Raw genomic sequence first — 17,329 nt, 5'->3', positions numbered from 1 at the left:
GGAGGAGGCTGGGAGGTAGGGTGTGGAATAGAGGTAGGGTACAGGGTACAGGAGTAGGCTCAGGGTGCTGGGTCTGGGAGGGAGTTAAGGTGTGGGAAGGTCTCAGTGTTGGGGTGCAGGGTTGGGAGGGTGGTGGATGCAGGAGGGGCTCAGGGCCAGGGCACAGAGTTGGGATGACAGATCTGGAGGGGCAGTAGGGTGCAGGAAGGTGCTCTCGGCTGGGGCAGAGGGTTGGGGTGTGAGGAATTTACATAGGGCAGCTCTTCTGTGGTGGAGGTGACAGTATCTCTGTGCTGCCCCATGGTCACATGCAGGCACCACCTCCTGCAGCTCCCGTTGTCTGCAATACCTGGCCAATGGGAGCTGCAGGGCTAGAGGCTTAGGTGAGGGCAAAATGGGGCAAGACAGATCCAGCCCAGGGCAGGAGGGAAGGAGAAACAGCACAGAGAGCATGGCCCTCACCCCCGCCAGGCAGTAAGCATGGAACCCAGGGGCTTTTGTGGCTGTAGTCCAGAGCCCCAACCTAAGGGAATCCCCTTTAACCCACGGGCTTGTGCTGCAGTCCCTAAACCCACTTTCTTAATCCAGCCTGGGGCGTGGTGACAAATTCAGTCATCTGCATAACACTGCCTTGGAAGTGCCTCTCCCCGTTCACAGGCATCACCTGTATTGTGTAAAGCGAGAAGCAGATCCACCTGGCCACGTTCCTTTGGGAAGTGACTTTTCCATCACCAGTAAGTCACGGTCTCCAGTGGCATTACACTGCTCCATTGTCACATCGCCACTGCCGAAGGTAATGGAGAGCCACCTCAAACTGCTCACTAAATCCAGGGCAAGATCCGTCTTCAACCTCGCCTCCTCACACTTAATAACACCACAGCTAGGCCTGTGTACCAGAATTTCGAGCAACCTGCTGCTGACTGCGACTGGGAAGGAGGAGGAGAGGAGGAACTGGATTTGGCAACAGTTAGAGCACAGCAGGTTTCAACAGTTTACTTTGGAAGTAATTGTTCACTAAACAACCAGGATTTAATTACACTGGAATAGTCCCAGGATTGGTAACTTCTATTAAAAATAAGACTGTGCTGTAGTTACATCAACATTGTGGTGCTTTTAGCCAAGATTGGCTGTTCACAAACCTTTCAGTCACGACATGATTTTTGAGGGCTGGACTTTTAAGTGGTTTCTCCTATTTCTTCTCCATCAGTTTTAATTGCTAACAAATTAAACTTCCTGCAAGAGGAAGAGTAATGTTATTTGGTTTGCACATAGGCTGCATCCATCACCCTAGTGGATAATTAACAAGGAAGATATAAATTCTAGCACTGCAAATGTTGGGCCAAATCCTACAGGTCATTCACACTAGTGGAGAAGTTATTGGAGTTACACCCGTATAATATTTTAAAATGGAGATCAAAATCAGGGCCAAGGTCTGTTAAAAATGTCTATTTATGACATTTGTCAGTAGCATCTTCCTGCATTAATGCTGGATTTTGTACATGATAAATACATTTTCTGGACTCCATGGGCTCCTCTCCTAAACATAGGGCCTAATGATTGCTAACAGAGGTGCTTTTTCTTCCTTATGCAGCCTTGCCTCTCAGGGTGATGTGTACTTCTGTGTTGGTGTTTTGTTCTGATGCTATCATAACCACTGTAACTGCAAGGAAAGAGTTTGTCTTCTTCATCTTCTCAAGCTCAGAATCCCAGAGATCCAGAATATAGAATCATAGGGCACTAGAACTGGAAGGGACCTCTAGAAGTCATCGAGTCCAGTCTCCTGCCCTCATGGCAGGACCAGGCACCATCCCCGTTAGACATTTATCTAACCTGTTCTTAAATATCTCCAATGCTGGAAATTCTGCAACCACAGCAGGCAATTTATTATTAATATAGCTATGTACTTTTAAGTCTGATGATTGTTTTTTCATTTACGTAATTCCAAGACACTCAATGTGTTTAGCATCAAGTAGTGCAGCAAATAAAAATTGTTTTCTTGCACGGTAGCAACTGTTTATAATTTGCAGTGTGGTATTGGGTATTGCGGTATTTGTTATTGCGGTGTTGGGGGTATTTCCCTTAACACCATTGATATGGAGCATTGGGAATAGTGCCCCATGAAAAATTTATGTGCCCCATATGAAAACCTTGTGCAGCTTCTGGGCACCAATTTATTTAAGGAATCTTTACTTACTATCATAAAAGGAGCGCCATCTATCTGTCTGGCCATCCCACTGTTTAATGGAAGGTGAAGGAGCTCAGCCCCGTTTGTCATCCCCCCGCATGCTGCACAGTAGGGGGCCAGAGGGTGGGACTGGGACCAGAGCCCGCACTGCAAAGGCCCCCGCAGCAGTGCGGATCTTGGGCTGGTGTGCCCCTGGAGCCTCCACCGCAGCATGGGGCTAGGGCTGGAGCCCCCCAGGTTCCCCCCACCACAGTGCAGGGCTAAGGCCGCACCTCTACTAGGGCAGTCCTCAGCAGCACAATGGTGTGGGCCTGGGGCTTGTGGTGGGAGCCACTGCACAGGGCTATGGGTGGAGCTTCCCTGGAACCCCCCTCTGCAGTGCAGGGCTGGGGCTGGGGCCAGAGCGCCCCTGGAGCTTCCACTGTGGCGCAGGGCTGGGGCTGGAGCCCTCCTGGAGTCCCCCTCCATGGTGCAGGGATGAGGCTGGAGCCCTACTGTGGAGGCCCCTGAAACACAAGCCCCTGCCACAGGGCTGGGGCCAGAGCCCCACCACAGCATGGGGCCACAGTTGGGGCACGGGGCTAGGGCCAGACCCCCCGGAACCTCCTCTGCAGTGCAGGGCTGGGGCTGGGGCTGGAAACCCCATCACAGAGCCCTGCAGAACCTGACGCAGGTTCATTTCTCTCCCCGTCCCCCATGGGCTGGGGGTGGGGGTGGGGGTTCTGGCCAGGAGGGAGGGTGCAGGAGCAAGCTGGCAAGGGTGTTAGAGGTCTGGATGGGAGGGAGGGTGCAGGAATGGGCTGGGGTTGGAGGATTTGGGTGGAAGGTAAGGTGCAGCAGTGGGTGGGAGGGTCAGGAGCGGGCTGGAGGTGAGAGGTCTGGGTAGGAGGCAATGTAGGAGCAGAGGTGGGTGGTCTGGGCACATGCAGGCTGGGTGAAGGGCGTGTGCTTATCTCCCTGCAGTATTTTTGCTGCCCCATTCCCCAGCTGGTGGTGGCCCCCTTCCCAGCATCGGCAGCAGCTCTGCACCCCTGGCTACTGGGGCTCCAGCAGTATCTGTACAAATGAGTGATTCGGCTGTAGCTGCCACAAAGGGGTTGGCCCTGCTAGTTCTAATAAAAGGGGATTTGATGTTCCAGCTTTAAACACCAAGGGAGCAGTACCTGAAAGAACAGAGATTGGAGCACTACACAGCACAATTTCCTATGGATTGTAGACAGTATATTTAGTAACTAATCATCTATTCTAATAATCTAAAATAGCATTTGACAAAAAGGTCAAGTGTTTAATATTGGGGCAAGGAAAGCCATAAAAATCTATAAGGAATGAGCTACTTGGAACAGAAAGTGAGCCCCAATGCCCTGCTTAGTCATTGTGTCTTTCAGTTCCTCTTTCATTCTATAAAAATGTCTAACTCTCTTAAATTCAAATTATTCCACATGTTTACTACTTTGGAAGGACATAATTCTTCCTGAATTCCCTGCTGATTCTTCAGTCCTGTATTTTTACATCAAAAGGTTTTCTCTCTCACATTTTTCTGGAGCTTTGCAATGTGTTTTAATGTTTTATGGAATAAACAAAGTTCTCACAAAAAAGGAAAAGTACTTTGATTTTCATGGAAGTTTCTTTAGAATGCAGCAAAGGGATTTTAAAAATTTGGTAATTGCATTACAAAATTTCAGGTAACCTGTGTTTCAGGTCATTTGACCAAAGGGACCTCACTCAAAAGGGCTGGAGGATATGGGCTAAATCCAGACTTGGGTGTAAATGGGTCCAACTTTCACACCAATTAGCGCACCCACTGGTTAGTGTACAGGACTGCACTCAGAACTGCTTGGTTCTCTTCCTGTGTCTGCCACTGACCCTTGTCTCACTGTAAAATGGGGATAATAATTCAGGAGCATTTCCCAAGGCTTAATTCCTTATTTAAAGTACTTGGAGATCCTTGGACGGAGGGCACTGCAGATTTAGGCAGTATTAGTATTACTGTTGCACTCTCTCAGCTCTGTTTGGTGGTATTGTGAGTGTCTGTTCCTCATAACTGTCCACTTGCTACCAGTTTTTTGTTTCCATCTTCTTCTTAGCTGCTTGTAGGGCTTCTTCCTTTATTCTTCCTACATGATCTCACCCTTTGCTACATCTATTAAAATATTTAAATCACGTACTCTTCAACTCCCTGGTGAGAAACCTGAAAGAGTGAGTGCTCTCAGTTAGCCCACCAACAGTTTCCACCCATTATAGAATAAGTGATCGTATAAACTCCTTGGTGGAATGCAGACTGGTAAAGCGTATGGTTATCAGAGGGTTTCCCTGGGTTCTATGTGCAATATGTACCTTGTTCTTATTTACATTGTATAAATAGGAATAGTTGGAAGAACGAAGAGAAGCAACTTTTAACTCTGCTGAACTTTTTGTAATGGGAGAAGTTTTTTGGATCAATGGGATGATTCATTGTTTTTTTTCTTAAAAAGGGATTGTTCTTACTCAAGGAAGACAACTGGCATTAAAATACTGATCCATCACAAACACTAGCCAAACTCCTACTGGTGCAGAATCAAGTCCAGACCCAGCCTGTGAAATTTAAAAATATTGAAAAGGTGGGTTTAAACATATGAGCTGCGTCTACATGGCCCCTCCCTTTCAGAAGCGGCATGCAAACGTGGCCAATCAGAAATGCAATGAGGCATGGATTTAAATATCTTGCACATCATTTGCATATTCCCATGTGATCTGGCTTCCAAAAGAGCCATTTCCAGAAGCCAAACCAACTGTGTGGACAGGGTTCCTTTGACAGGAAAGTAAATAGGAAAAAAATTAGGAAGAAGGGCACTTTTGAAAGGGGGGAGGGTTCCTTTTAAAGAAACCCTGTCCACACGGCTGCTTTGGCTTCCAGAAATGGCTCTTCCTGAAGCCAGATCGCATGGGAGTATGCAAATGAGGCATTAGGTATTTAAATCCATGCCTTATTTGCATTTCTGATTGGCCACATGTGTATTCCCCTTCCGAAAGGGAGGTGCCATGTAGGTGCAGCTGTGTAGTTGGTACACTATATAGAAGCAAATCAAACTCAGTCAAATTCTGATCTCCATTAGACTGGTATAAACCTAAATTAGCTTCCATGACATTACTCTGGATGTGGCGCAGTGCGGCAGGGAGTAAAATTCATTCATAAGCTTTACCTGTTGTAACCATCTTGTTCCAGTATTTATTGTTGTTACTTTCTGTGTAATGTGTCATTTAGATAATGATCTTTTTGGGGAAAGTAGTTGTCAACTTATATTTTTAAGAGGTGTATACATCTAAGGACTTGTCTACACTTGCCCCCAACTTCAAAGGAGGCATGGAAATCAGGGTGATGGGAGATTAGTTATGAAGTGCTGCAATGAATATGCAGAACTTCATTAGGCTAATTCTCCCCCATGGCAACTTCGAAGTGTCAGACTTCGAAGTGCTGTCATGCCATGTAGCCGCAGGCACTTCTAAGTGCCTGCACTACTTCAAAGTGCCTTTACTCCTCAAACATTTTTATGGGCAGGAGCAGGCTGGGTGAAGGGAGGCCGCTTATCTCCCTGCAGCATTTTTGCAACCCCGTCCCCCAGCCGATGGTGGCCCCCTCCCCAAAATTTTGGGGAGTAAAGGCACTTCGAAGTAATGTGGACACTTCAAAGTGCCCACGGCTACATGCATGCTGGCACTGCGAAGTCTGACACTTCGAAGTTTCAGCAGGGGAGAATTATCCTAATGAAGTGCTGCATATTCACCGCAGCACTTCATCAGTAAATGCCCAACACCCTGATTACCATGTCCCTTTTGAAGTTGGGGGCAAGTGTAGACATAGCCTATAATACCTACATTATTTTGTACATAATAAAGGATACCATTTTTGATGAGTCTAAAAACATCACTCCACATCAATTAAGGCCCACACATTTATCATTCTCTTGATTATACAGTCACATCAAGATAATGACAAATACATGTAAGCAGAATTATTCATACAAAAACTCTTAGATGTAAAACTTTATTGTGTATTAGATAAGATTTTGATCTCCAAAACCAATGCAGTTACTTTGGTACCAAATCTGACTTACATACTGTAAAGCATCTTGAATGTTTTTATGCTGGAGCATCAGACAAAATGCAAACTACTAGTACCAAGAAGTGAAAGAAAATACAATAATGATGGGCTGAAAATTGAGTGATGTATTGCATTTAACAATAAAGACAAATGTGGATGTACCCTCATATGTAACTTAAAAGTCACTCCAGTGAGTGAGTTGTTGGTATATTTTCTTTAACACTGAGTTATATATATGTAATAATTAACAATGAATTATCAGTGTAACATATTAAAATAGGAAATGCTAGATGATTCATATTAACTTTATGATGAACATTTTTCAAGGTTTCAAAAAAAAAAAAAAGGTAAATGTTGCCCTATCATTGGCACAGCATTTAAATGCTGATAAATTACATGTGAAAGTGGAGAAATTCTGAGTAACACAGTTTCTCAGATGGTCTTATGATTTGATTTTCTGCACATCAGATTGAATCTCATTCTGTAAGTTCTCAAACAATGAAACTGTACTCATGTAGATTTCTTTTGATTGAAAGTCATCCTTTCATAAGATTGGTGTTACTAAAGCCAAATTATTTTCCTCCTCTGGAAGATTCTTTGTAAAACCAGTGTTCTATGTTCTATATTAGAACTAATATAAAATCCAAGTTGTAAAAGCAAATCCTTAGTCTTACTCAAATATTTATGATTGACAAGGAATCCAGCAACATTACCATGGAATTGCTGTCATGCATAAACCTATGAGAATCCTGTACTAAACATAAGAGGCCAGATTCTGTTCTGGAATTAATGAGCACAGCTCTGTTGATTTCTAAGGTATTTCCACAACATATTCTAGCAAAGAAATTGACCCAAAGCAGTTGAATATACTGTCCTACAGAACAGTTTATCCCCTAGCCAGCCCCTTATACAGGAGAGTCAGTGAGCAGAGATTTTTGTCACCATGTAGGAAAAAGCAAACTATGATATGAGTGAACATTTCCTAAAGTTTCAAGGTGGTAAGCATAAGCCAGCCACAAAGACCAGACCCAAGGTATTTATTGAAGTGCCTGACTTGTAGTGGGAGGATCTAGGCCTGAGTAGCTAGGGACTGGGAAGTAAAAGTCTCCTACAGAGAGGTCATTCTACACTACCAATAATTATTATGGCACTGGGGCACTGGCTATTAACACAAAAGAGATATGGGACTAGATGGCCCAATGTTCTGACCCAGAATGGTAGTTCCCATGATACATGCTATCGCTCCCTGCCAGCAAGGAAAAGAAAACATGAACACTCAAATCAATACATATGACAATAAAATATGGGGTTGTTTAAAACCATGTTATTTGCAATAAGGAGCTTTTGCTACTTTTTCTATTTTGATCTGTTGTATGGAGGACATGTTCTCATCCCACTTAGAGCTGCATAAGTGTCTTCATTCCTGTACCTGCAGCAGATCTGAGTGTGTATGTTCTGAACATCTTTGCTGGGTTTGGGTTGCGGGGGGGGGATGTTACTTGGGTTTTGTTTCGGTTTTTTAGTATGGTTTGGTGTTTGGTTGTGCTGTTTATGTGGTGGATAAGAAAAACCAAGTTCTGTAGTTAGCCATGTACGCTCCAGTCAGATACTGTCCACATTGTTCCTGTGAAGACATATTTTCTGTTCATTTGCAATACGTGGGGAAAAGAGCAGTTATTTGCTATTTAAAGCCGTTGGAAGAAGAAAGACATATGGCAGTTTAGATTGCCAGCAGACTACAATGTATGTTGCATAAAAATGTCAGTCTTAATGGCAAAGTTCAGGATAAAACTGTGTCAGCTAATTTAATCATTTACCATGAAATACCAGTTATCTTAATCTTACATGCAGCCCTTAAGTCAGTAGCATATTTTTGTGTAATTGAATCCTGACCCTAGAAGGGAGGAATTTCCTTTTTATTGAATATAGTTAGGTCCTAACTATTCCAGGTTAGGAATTATATTCACAGTGTTGTCAGATATCTTAATACCAAGTAGCAAACATTTCTCACAAATGTATTTTTCTCTGTTTCATATTTGTTTTCCATGCTGTAAAAAGTCCTATTAGTATTCAGTTTCTATGGAACTTAACTGAGTTCTCTGCAAAAAGTACAAATATTGTTCCCAGAACTTAAAACAGATAAATTAGTATCTAACTCAAATGACAATTTTTTTATCTGTGGTTTGCTTTCCCTCTAGATACATATTGTATTACTGCAGCAGCAAATACAACAAGGCCAAGATGTCTTCATTTTCCATCAGAGCAAGAACTATAGAACAATGTGATCCAGGCGTTGGTCTTCTGTGGCCAGCTGGTCAGAACCCATCAACAGCTGTGATGAGCAGAGCAGACATGGGGAAACAGGAGGCAGTCAAAGCCAAAGAAGGCATCACCCTGAAGCTGTGCGTATGACAGAAGCAGAGCAAGGCCAGGACCCAAGGAAACACCAGCAGCAAGGGGAAAAAAAAAACCCAAAACAAAACAGATTGACTCTCAGTGACTCATTTAGCTCCTGGATTGGACAGATCTCTCCCCTGCTGGCAGTTTGGCTGAGTACCAATGGGACAGATACCAGGATGAATAGCTTAAAATAACTAGGGGGGCAATCTGCAAAACTGCTATCATCCAATTCTTTACTGTGTGATGAAAGATACAAAACAAATTACATTTAGATTATTAAATATTAAGTCACTGGATTTACCTCCATTTGGTCCAAAGCAGGAAGTTGGATAAAATTCAATTTTATGTCATTGTGTTGATGGCCTATTTATCATCAACTGAGTGAGTGTTTTTGGCAGGTCAGGCTCTTTAACACATGGGGAAAATAGGTGCTTAATTCAAATGAGAATTAACGCAATCATAATTAACAAAAATGTGAACAAAATTAAACACAGGCAAGAGTTTAGCTTAATGCTTAGCAGTTTTAACTCTGTATTTGAGGACACATCCTGCTTCTACTGAAGATAAAGGCAGTGCTGCCACTGAATTCAATGGAACCCGGGGCTGGTCTGGTAAGTAGACGGGCAGGGTTCCCTGTACTTTCTATTTAATGCACAAAACCAGAAGCAACAAGCTCACTTAGGATCAGGAAAGGTCAGTTAAAATTATAGAGACATACTTTGGAGCAAATCTTCTGCCTCGTATTTGCATATTTATGAACTAGAGATTATGACAGGCCATTCCATTTATTAGAACAATGCTGCAATAGTTAATAGTCTGTCAGCATTTCCATTCTAAACTCCATTTTTCAGAGTTTTAATTTCTCAGCCATTTGAAATCCCATTCAAAATCAACATGGCCCATGTATTGTCAGGGCACGTGTATTTTTTAAACATTTTAAATTAATTTGGCCATTTCTGATTGGTCACACGGCAGAACTCAAAAGGCTTGTCAGGTATTCTTTCTTTGGCAGGTGGGGGAGGCGCAAGCTTTTGAAAACCATTTTTTTCTTTTTCCCTCAATCACTTAGGCTGGGTCTAAATGTGCCCCTTTCCTTTCGAAAGGGGCATGTTGATGAGCGGGTTCGAAAGATGCTGATGAGGCGCTGCAATGAATATGCAGTGCCTCATTAGTATAACAGTGGCCGTGGCGATTCGAAGGTGTGACTTTTTGAATCGTACACCACCCATGGAGGTGGCACCTTCCGAAAGGATCCCCCCCAGTTTTCGAAAGACCTTCCTATCTGGTGATCGGGAGACGGGCTTTCGAAGACTGGGGGGGTTCCTTTCGGAAGGTCCCGTCTCCATGGGTGGCACACGATTCAAAAAGCCGCACTTTTGAATTGCTGCGGCCGCCGTTATGCTAATGAGGCGCTGCATATTCATTGCAGCGCCTCATCAGCATCTTTCGAACCCGCTCATTAACATGCCCCTTTCAAAAGGAAGGGGCACGTGTAGACACAGGGTTAGGGTCAAGCTTTCAGTGCAAGCATCTCCCCTCCCTTCTATCCTAACCAGCACTAAGGTTCACTTGCTTACCCTCTTCTGTTCTCTTCCTCAGCTTTCTTAAGGTCTCTTTTCTGCCACCCTCTGCTGCCAGCTATTGTCCCCAGATCTTCCTCATTCATCCAGTGTATGTGTCCAAGCCAGTGAAGTCACACTTCCTGGATTTTGTCAGCCACCACACAGACATTGACTTACATCCTGAGGCTTTCATTTCAAAGCCCCTTCATGTAACTCTTTTTATTAGGCCCAGACAGCTCACCTCAGACACCTGTTGGCATTGAACCTGCCGTCTCCTACTCCTGCACCATGCAGCACTGCAGAGCAGGCCGGAGTGCTATGCACTTGGGATCTCACTGTCAGAGATATATGCTTATCATGTGTAACATCTCACATGTCATTCAACACCTCTTCCAGCACTCTTGAGTCTCACATTCAAGCTTGCTGTCTTCTGTAACCCAGCCGCCAACGTACTTTAAGTGGTCAGTCTGGTTTAGTCATGCTCCACTAATCTCAATATCCAGTTTCCCTGGGGCACCTTTGCTGACACACATGACCTCATGTCCATTTTCATCTCATGCCCGCTTGGCTGGTCATAGCACTGATTTATTTTTGACTCTAGGTGTTCTTTTGCGGATGCCCTTCTTATTGCTATATCGTCTGAGTATAGCAGCTTCTCACCTTTCCGAATTGGGTTCATGCTGCTGAGTTGAGACATCAGTATGATAAACAGCAGAGGACTGAGAGCTGACCCAGTGAAGTCTGACTTGCACTTCAGAGGGCTTGCTGTTCCAAGACATGTTCAGATCACTGTTTTAGGTGATGTGCATAATGCGTTTGCCATAAATATTAAACCCTCAGACACTCCATATTTCCTCAGCATCAATGTAAGCATCCTTGTGTCCACTTTTTGACAAACCCATCCATCAAGAAGTTTTGAAAAATAGGATTTTGCAAGCAGCTAGTATCTAAAGGGAACATCAGTCCTTGGTGCAAAGTCGAAATCGTTGGAGTGCTTATCAAATGGTGACACCAGCTGGCCCCATGCACATGTGAACTGTAGTGGTTGCACATGGTGCCTTGTGCCCTCACTAATTTCCTGACAAACGAAGCATTGGGCTAGGAGTGATCCCTGGGGAGAGAGAGGATGTGAGACAGTAGGAGCCAACTTAAGGGGAATGAGATGCCTTGAGTAACGCAAGCAGCAGGGACAGATCCACATTGCTTCAGGGTGGAATGGAAAGTTATGAAATTGGTATCCCCAAAAGTGATTCTTCTATTTCTTCTGAAACTGATTAAGACCAGCAATATGGTGGCCTCATTGCTTTTTCTTTGAATACATCATTTAGTACTCTGCTGAGGTTTTCCTAGTTGCCCTGCATGGCCTATAAAAACAAGCTACACCATTCTACCTTCTTGTTTGAACTCCCTGCTTATTCTAAGTGTATGTCTACACTTACCAGGTCAAAGGGTCAATCTCCTGGAGTTCAATTTCATGCATCTGGTAAAGATGCACAAAATAAAGCTATATGGGGTCTGCAGTCAGCCCCCTGTACTGTTGCTCTTGCGAGGAGTAAGGGAGGTCAATGGGAGAAATCCTCTCACTGACCTCACTCAGTGAGGACCATCCTTCCAGTTGATTGCAGATACGTCGACTCTAGCTACACGGTTGCCATGGCTAGAATTGTGTCTGTGGTTGACTGTATGGTCTAGTGTAGACCAAGCCTGAGTATCCCCAGCTCAGACATACCAGAGGAAATCTATCTACTTCCAACTCCCTGGCAAAGGGTGGATTGATGATTACAGCAGCAGGAATAAGACTAAAGTGATATCATTTAAAAACTGGCTCTTTAATAGAAAGAGCTGGATCTTGTAATTATACCTTCTTCCAGAGACTCCCCAGGAAGAAGTAAACACCAAAAGAACAAGCCTCCACCTGAGAACGCAGTGTTTCCCATTCTTCTTGTCATAAGATACTCCTGGAACCTAAGTAGGACTTACAGCATGAATATAAGGAAGCTGCCCCGGAGTTATCATCTATTTTTGTGTAATATGTTATAAAAACACCAAACTTGGAACCAAAACTCTATTGGTCTATACGGTGCCACAGGACTTCTTGTTGTTTTTACGGGTACAGACTAACAGGGCTACCCCTCTGATACGAGCCAAAACTCTATATTGTTTTCCACGAACTGTGGCAGGAGTAGGAACTCTTGGTTATGAAAGCTATGCTACATATACCCTTTTTAAAGTATGGGAGCAACCAAAGCCTCAGATGTTAAAACCTCCAGATTTTTGGAGCTATCAAATATAAACAGATAAAATCTTTGTGTGGCCAGTCTCTGTAATACAGAGAATTAAAAATCTGGGTCAGAAGACCACAGTCAAATCTCTGGAAAATGTGGGTCCCTCTCAAAATAGCTCAGGCCATCTCTACTTCTTTAGAACAATAGTATTTGGGATATTTGTCAAGATGATTGCTAATTTTAGAAGGTTTTTTTTTTCCAAATTCCACTCTAGAATTATAACAAGCAATCTTCCTTTCCCTGGATAGACTGCAAAAACTTCTCTGGTGACTACAGCTCAGAAGTAGGCAGACCAAAGAATTAGGACTAGTGCTTCCTGACTGTTTTGCATTCATAATAAACCTTTTTTAAAAAGTTCAGTGTTGTCTGATGTAGCAGTAATGAAGAGACTGCCGAACATGTATTCAAAAATAGAGTATGCACTGTATATAACCTGATGGAAGATACCTTATATAACTTATCTGAGTGTTCACTATATATTTGTTTTGGTGTCTCTTGTTTTCACTTTGCAGTGAAATAAAAAGACTTGCACATCTGGTTTTAATCTGTCTCTGAATATTAAAAATACAATTTATTATGTAATTAGTCACAGTAGAATCTGTGCAGATGCGGATGTGGTTGGTATGTAGATTAAATGTCAACATTCATATAGATATGGAGTTATAAAATTACACAATAACATACAACCTGCATGGGTGTATTAATTATATTTATATTACATAGTTTATATTAAAATAAGTTACATTCGCAGAACAGAATGTTCTGACTGAGCTATTCCACAAGCATTGGAATCCCGAAGTTTTAGGGACAATTAAAGAGAGCCACATGAAGAATTAAATGTTTCTCTAGTGTGTTTGCCCCTGAGCTTCTGGATTACACTGAGCATAAATGCTCAAGTGCAAGATAGTTTGTTAACCGGGATATGGAGAACAAGTAACTTCTGGTCAGATGCGTGAGATATGTCCTCTATGAAGCCATAATTTCTCACATAGGGCAAAAGTGTTTGGTGGCCCAAATGCAAATCTTTTTTATACATTCATTGTTTGTTCGGTACATGGAAATCCTACTAACATTGATGGGCAGATTATTCAATAGAGATTTGCAAAGCAGAGAAGAGCTCAACAGTGCAGCTTAAAAAGGTGAACTTCCCCTTTAGATCGTATATGTACCCTTGTGTCTCTGTGAATTGTTCCATTTAATTACAGTATTTTCTCTCTTTTGATATGGTCCCAAGGTGAAGAAACCCACAGAAAATTGGTATAAAAACTGAATAAATAAATAAAAAGCTCCTGCTCATTGTAAACACAAAACTGCAGTTGCTGGAGCTGGGCCTTTTTCCTCTACATGGATGGGGCTGGGTGACTTGTCCTCTGAGGATAAAGAAGAGGATGATTTTATCTGTATGTATTCTTGAAAGCAGTTTAGTGGGGTAATAAAGTTATTCCTAATAAAGCTGAACTTCTAGAAGGAAACATGCAGAGACATTGAGGAAATTTCAGGAGAAATCATAGGACAGACAAATAAGTTAAAAATTAATGACCATTCGAAACTGTTACCAAAAATGACTACTACTACTAAACAGAACCTCAAAGACATCAAGGCAGCTTCCAGTTTCTCTGCAATAATAATACTGGCTTATTGGGGAGCTAGAAGATTCTCAAAGAAGATACTTTGGTCAGATTCTTAAGGAATTTGCTATCTTTGTTTGAATTAACTAATCTGCTCTCAAGGTAACTGCACACCATTTTGCCACATCTGCCACAAACCAGGCTCCCAGGGCAATGAGAAAATCTATTGACGTGCAATGTATTTATTGCCCATTGTCTAGTGTTGCACAGTGTAAAGGACAAGCAGCCTCATGTTGAATGAGTGTGCTTTGGAGCCTTCTGGAAAACGCCTGTGTCTGAGTCTTTCTGAAACGTGTGAAGTATGTCTCAGTTTCCCTCCTGGTTCTATTTAACAGGAAATCTCTATTTGCTACTCCCCAGATCACTTCCCCTGCTCCTCCCAAAACCCAGCTCTGGCTATCTGGGTCTAATTGCAGTTTCCCTTAAGGCCTGATCCAAAGAGCATTGGAGTTAATGAAAATGACTTCAGTGGGTAGTAGATCAGGTGCTCAAACTGACGTCACACCAATGTAACTCCACTGAACTAGGTTACTCCTGATTAAAGCTGTTGTGGGAAGAGGATTAGACCTATAAACAATCCCTGCCAACAACTGTTAGACTGAATCTATGCTGTCACCTAATCAGACATGTCATAAGTGTTTGGGGCAGGATACTGCATTTTGGGCCTTGCAGCTCCAATTTGCTTGAACCAGACATGTCTACTAGACCAGGTGATGCAGAAAATGATTACCTGCACCTCCTGTATTGCTCCCTTAGGGCAGCTCACCACAACATAGATTTTCTTTTGCTCCTTGAATGTTTGAGATGTACATGTAATTGTGATCTGGGCTTGCTGTGAGGAGACGCTGAACTTCAACCCTGTGAGGGTTTTGTTCTTCCCAGGTAAGACACCAAAAGCAAACCTGAAACCAAACAAAAAGTCAACATAAATGAAAAGGTCTGGATCTATTTATTAAAATTGCCAGGAAATCTGGATTTTGATTTGCCATGAACCCACATGTGTTGAAATGGCTAAGAAGAAATGTTTGAGTTTTTTATTATTATTTTATGGTGGATAATCTTGTAAATTTAAACTGATTATCTGAAATATTTCAGGTTTCGAAGAGCTTAAAGGTACTCCTGATTCAAATGTGTGCAGCTATTCAGATAATATATTTTCTTAAAACAGAAGCAATGCATTTAAAACAAACAGGTGGGACGTGTATAGAGAAGTTTCCTCACGATCCTGTGGTATGGCTGTAGTAATTCAGAACCATCAAAGGGTTTGTTGACACAGTACCTTTGTCTACAGTAGCTAGATTGTAAACGTTAACGTATTGGTCTGTATGGGACGCAACTGGTGTGCACTAAAAGTTCATATTAAGCTAGTACAGAGGTCACAGAGGCTAGATAGCATATGACCAAGTCGACAAGCCCTTACATGCATTCTAAGACCTTGGTTTTTCTCTCAAATAAATTGGTATCGCTCTCTCGCTCTCCTCGGACTTGCAGAGATACAACTAGGAACAGCTTTGACTCCCTTTGGTTTCTTTTAGTTTCAGTAAATTAATGGGACTTGTAATGCTGTGTTCCAGTCTACTTCTCTAAACCCTAGCAGTACCAGAGATGTTTAAAGAAAACATACTGACTTTGTGTTTAGGGATGTCACCAAGAACTAGTGTTGGCAGATACACTCAGACAACCCTTCCCTTACTCAGGCAAGGTGCAAAGAAAAATATCTCCCCCTTGGCAAACATGGTTTTTGATTTAAGACTTCTTTAAAGTGACTTCAGTGGCAAAGAAAAGTGTTAGACTGGCAGCCCAAAGCCCTCTTTTCACACAAAACAGGTGGAGTACGGGCAATTGCCCATGCAAAACTCTGTCAAATAACCTCATAATCTCTCCTGCTGCACAGACAAAAAAGTCATTCATTTTCAAGGGTCACTTAGTGCATGACCTGTCTGCTAAGTCTGTCACTGGAGTGTCAACAATTTGTGATATGGATACCCGTCAGACCAGATGAAGGCCTCCTGCTCACTTCACAAGGGCCACTCCCCAGCCATTAGATGACAGAGACCTTTGCTCATTACGCACTGCTCATATATGGCCTTGCAAGTGCAAAGCTGGTGGACCCTGGTCATCAGCAGGTGGGACTGGGTGTGGGACTTTAGGGGTTAAACCTATGTGCCTCTGCTGCATGAGCTAAAACCTGATTGGCTCCCAGCTAAGGCTGTAGACACGCCCATCATCAGAAAAGGCAAGCCAAGTGGTTGCCTTGGGCCCCATGCTCTATTTGAATATAGCAGCCACTGGCCAGGCCCTGCTGTCAATGTGTTGCCTTCAGCCCTGCCCATCAGGCAGGCCCCACTAGGCTGGCTCTGGCTGTCCAGACTTCACTGTCCCCTTTTCAGTGACCTCAATTCCTCTGGGTTATACAAGTAAATGAAGAAAGACGAGTCCAGTACATATTCCCTGAGCCCTTTAGCCCCTCAGAATTTAGCACTCCATCTGTCAAATCATATTTTTCTTCTATATAGGGCTTGATTATACACACACACACAGAGCCTGTGCTGTAAAATGTTCCTAATACCAGTTCAAGCAACTGGAACCCTTGCAAAGCACACAAAACACTTAACATTGCACTAGCTCCAGGCTGGTCATGAGAATGCTCTGCCTCCACCACTTCACTTCAAGCACATTCAGGGTCTTGAAAATTAGCTGAACAGCAAACACTGTGAGCATTCAAACCCCATGAAAACTCTACGGACTCATCATCAACCAATGAGTAACTGCAGCCTCCTTGAGAATCAGCACCAAGGGCTGTAGACACTGAGCCTTCAGCCCAGAGTAATCATCGTTGGCTTCCAGCAGTTCCAGGGGATGTTATGGCAGCCCCTGGCAAGGGGCTGCCAGCCTAGTCACAAGGGCTCCACCTACAAAACACTGCCCTCAAAACAGGTTCTTCCACAAGCTGGCGGCGGGGGGGGGGTGCGGGCGGGTTTCTTCTGAGGGAACCCTGTCAACACAGCTGTGTTTGCTTCTGGAAAAGGCACTTCCAGAAGCGAGCTCACACAGGAGTATGCAAATGAGACATGAGATTTGCAAATGCATGTTTCATTTGCATTTTTACTCTTGCTCATTAGCATGGCCCTTCCAGCTGGGCAGTGCTGTGTAGCTGCGGCTAGGGAGTAGTGTGATAGAGTTGCTGCTTT

General features: G+C 43.3%; 1 protein-coding gene across 1 annotated transcript in view; it reads left to right on the top strand.

The window, feature by feature from the left end:
* LOC142017806 (uncharacterized) overlaps positions 1–9,784 on the top strand; it is a 232,334-nt gene extending 222,550 nt beyond the window's left edge. The window contains exon 5 of the mRNA XM_075003079.1: positions 8,462–9,784. Within this exon, the coding sequence (XP_074859180.1) occupies positions 8,462–8,675 (214 nt within the window). The 3' untranslated portion in view covers positions 8,676–9,784. The remainder of the gene's footprint in view (positions 1–8,461) is intronic.
* The last annotated feature ends 7,545 nt before the right edge of the window (positions 9,785–17,329 follow it).

The sequence above is a fragment of the Carettochelys insculpta genome, chromosome 9 (assembly GCF_033958435.1).
Source record: "Carettochelys insculpta isolate YL-2023 chromosome 9, ASM3395843v1, whole genome shotgun sequence".
In the NCBI taxonomy this organism is placed as follows: domain Eukaryota; kingdom Metazoa; phylum Chordata; order Testudines; family Carettochelyidae; genus Carettochelys; species Carettochelys insculpta.
The sequence above is the reverse complement of the archived record's forward strand: the minus strand, read 5'-3'. Positions and strand labels throughout refer to the sequence as shown.